Below are 3,331 nucleotides of genomic sequence, written 5' to 3'. Positions count from 1 at the left end.
AAATTTATATAGATAAGTGTGTATCTGGGTACGTGTGAGTGTGTGTGTGTGTGTGTGTGTACACACATGTAATTACGCACATAAGAACATTCTCTACCCTGTGCTTTTTTCATTTAACAAGGTTTTTTGAGATCATCTAATATCAGCACATAGATCTACCTCATCTTTAATGTTGTGTAGTATTCCAGAGTATGAATATTAATGATTTATGTAACTGTCCCCCTCAGTAAACACTCAGGTTGTCTCCAGTCTTTTGCTACTATTGACTATACTGTGCTCCAGTGACTGTGCTTACACAGATCCCCTTGCATCTGTGTGCCCACATTACTTGTAGGATAAATTCTTAACGTGGAATTCTGAGTCAAAAGGTTTGTGCTACTTAGAAATTTTTGTAGATTTCACTGCATTGCCCTCTAAGCATGTTACACCCATTTACAATCCCCACAGTTATTTTTTATTAACTATAAGCATGATGTTGTATAGCAGATTTTTAGAACTTTTTCATCTTGTATAACTGAAACTTTATACACACTGAGCAGCATATCCTCATTTCCCCTCCCCGCTCCAGGCCCTGGCGACCACCACTCTACTTTCTATCTGTGAATTTGACTACTTTAGATACCAATATAAGTGGAATCATTTAGTGTTTGTCCTTCTGTGACTGGATTGTTTTACGTAGCATAGTGTCCTCCAGGCTCATCCATGTTGTTGTGTATGACAAGGATTTTGTTCTTTTTTAAGGCTGAATACTATTCCATTATATTTATATATACTACATTTTCTTTATCATTCATCTGTCAGTGGATGTTTAGGTTGTTTCCACATCTTGGCTATTGCAGATAGTGCCACAGTGAACATGACAGTGCAAATATCTCTTTGATATCCTGATTTCAGTTATTTTGGATAAATACCCAGAAGTGACATTGTTGGATTATACGGTAGTTCTATTTTTAATTTTTTGAGGAATCTGCATACTGTTTTCCCTAGTGGCTAGGCCATTTTACATTCTCACCAGCAGTGCAGAAGGGTTCCAGTTTTTTCATCTCCTCACCAACATTTGTTATTTTTTGTTTTTTGGGTTTTTTTTTTTTTTTCCTTTTCTTGCCTCTGTAAACCTAAGTTGTGTGTGTGTGTGTGTGTGTGTGTGTGTGTGTGTTTTATAATGACCATCTTAATAGATATGAAGTAATACCTCCTCGTGTGTTTGGTTTTCATTTCTCTAATGATTAGTGATGTTGAGCATCTTATCATATACCCATTGGCAATTTGCATGTCTTCTTTGGAGAAATGTCTATTCCAGTCCTTTGTAAGGGCAATAATTTTTGTCCATTTTGTCACTGTTGTATTCTAAACACTGTTGTATTCAGAAATGCCTGGCAAATAGTAGGTGCTCAATAAATATTGAATGAATGTGTATAATGAATGAATGAACAAATGAATGAATTATATTAACATTTCCTTAACATTGCTGCCTTAAGATCTTTTGAGTTCTCTTTTGCGTGGGGATATTCCCAGCCTGGCTCTTTTGGGGACAACTCCTGCTTCTGCAGGTTCAGATTTTATTCTTCACATTTACCTCCTTGTCACTCTATCCAGCTCTTCCAGTGACTTGTTCTGTAACTAGAGCAAATCATATATGTATATATACACACACACACACACACACACAATGCATGTATACATATATATATGTATGTGTGTACATATATACAATGAATCTCAAAATTTTTATATATGTATATATAAAATGAATCTTGTTGAATCTCAGCATTTTTATTGGTCCATAGAAATAATTATATTACTTCCTTTTCTCCTCCAGTAGCTCCACTATATTTCCCATTTCCACCTTTCTCATTTCCTTGGAAAACCTCCATAACACCTCCAATATGTGTGTCCATCCTCCAGCCAGCTGGGGGAATCAGTCCTGATCCCTTCTCAGTGACTAGTGCAGCACCTCATACAAACATGGAAGGGAGGGTGCTCATTGCATAGTTTTTTAAATTAATATGATGCGATCTTAAAAAATTAATTGAACATTTTTAGGTTCACAGCAAAATTGAGGGGAAAGTCCAGAGGTCCTCACATACTCCTCCTGGCCGCTCGCCTCCCCCCACCAACATTGTTACATTTAGTGTGTCTGTTACAGTCAATGAACCAACATTGACACATCATTATCACCCAAAGTCCATAGTGTACTTTAGGGTTCACTCTTGGTGTTGTACATTTTATGGGTTTAGGCAAATGTATTGACATGTGTCCACCATTATTGCTTCAGAGTATTTTTATTGCCCTAAAAATCCACTGCGTTCCATTTATTCATCCCTCCCACTCCCCTAAGCCCTGGTAACCACAGATATTTTTACTGCCTCATAGTTTTGCCTTTTCCAGAATGTCACGTAGTTTGAACCAGACAGTACGTAGCCCTATGAGATTGGCTTTTTTCAGTTAGTAATAATGTAATGTGATTTTGAGTTTTCTTGGCTCTATGAAGTTGATATTTTTGCCTTTCTTTGATGAAGGATGTTCACTCATGGATGAGGAATGGGCACCTTTTGAGTTTCGGGGACAGAAACATGAACCAAATAAGTAGCTAAACAGTGAGATGGTCACTGAACTCTTCATGCTGTGTAAGGAATTGAGTGAATCTCCTTCCCTCTGTCTTCACTCCCCTCTCTCTCAGCTTGCCATGAAGTGGATGATTCTGCTGTTGTTGGGTTAAAGTATTTGCTTCTTGGTGCCATACACAAATGTCTCGGAAACTCGGAAGATGCCGTTCAGGTAAACTGTTTATGTTGTCATGGCTAAAGAAAGTAAATCGTGTTCACCTACACAGGTGCTGCTGAGGAAGAAAAATGAAAAAACATGAAACGAAACCAACCCCACTACAGTGTAAACTTTATGTACTTTATCTGATTAATGCCATCTTTTTAGGTGCTAGAAGTTGATGATGGTTGTTACTAGTTTTTAATGTAACTTCAGAGTCTTAGAATACTTTTCTATAGTTGGGCTTCTTTCCTGCCACTAGCTATTTGTCAAAGATGACAGTCTCGACTGGAGAGAGGAGGAAATGAAGAGGCAATTTTGAAGGAGCAGAGTGAAGCCTCATAGTTAGAAACAAAAATGATCAAACATGTCAGCGTGGTCACTTTTCCTCTCTTTATAGCCGCAGGTTACTGATGCGGTACTAGAGGCGAGATCTAGAAAGCTGTCAACTTAGGATAGTCTGTGTACATATTATATGGAAAAGAACCATTAGTTATTGTCAAATATAGGTTAGAGTGATTTTTCTAACCAAGTTTTTGGTTTGGTTGGTTTTTTGAAGAAGTATATT

General features: G+C 37.4%; 1 protein-coding gene across 1 annotated transcript in view; it reads left to right on the top strand.

The window, feature by feature from the left end:
- The window catches only part of LOC103582412 (tetratricopeptide repeat protein 39C-like), a 16,999-nt gene extending 13,903 nt beyond the window's left edge, over positions 1-3,096 (top strand). Inside the window, exon 6 of the mRNA XM_008564014.1 lies at positions 2,681-3,096. Coding sequence (XP_008562236.1) covers positions 2,681-2,805 — 125 coding nt within the window. The 3' untranslated portion in view covers positions 2,806-3,096. The remainder of the gene's footprint in view (positions 1-2,680) is intronic.
- The last annotated feature ends 235 nt before the right edge of the window (positions 3,097-3,331 follow it).

Source organism: Galeopterus variegatus, unplaced genomic scaffold (genome assembly GCF_000696425.1).
Source record: "Galeopterus variegatus unplaced genomic scaffold, G_variegatus-3.0.2 Scaffold16145, whole genome shotgun sequence".
Taxonomy (NCBI): Eukaryota; Metazoa; Chordata; class Mammalia; order Dermoptera; family Cynocephalidae; genus Galeopterus; species Galeopterus variegatus.
This window is presented reverse-complemented; position numbering and strand designations above follow the sequence as displayed.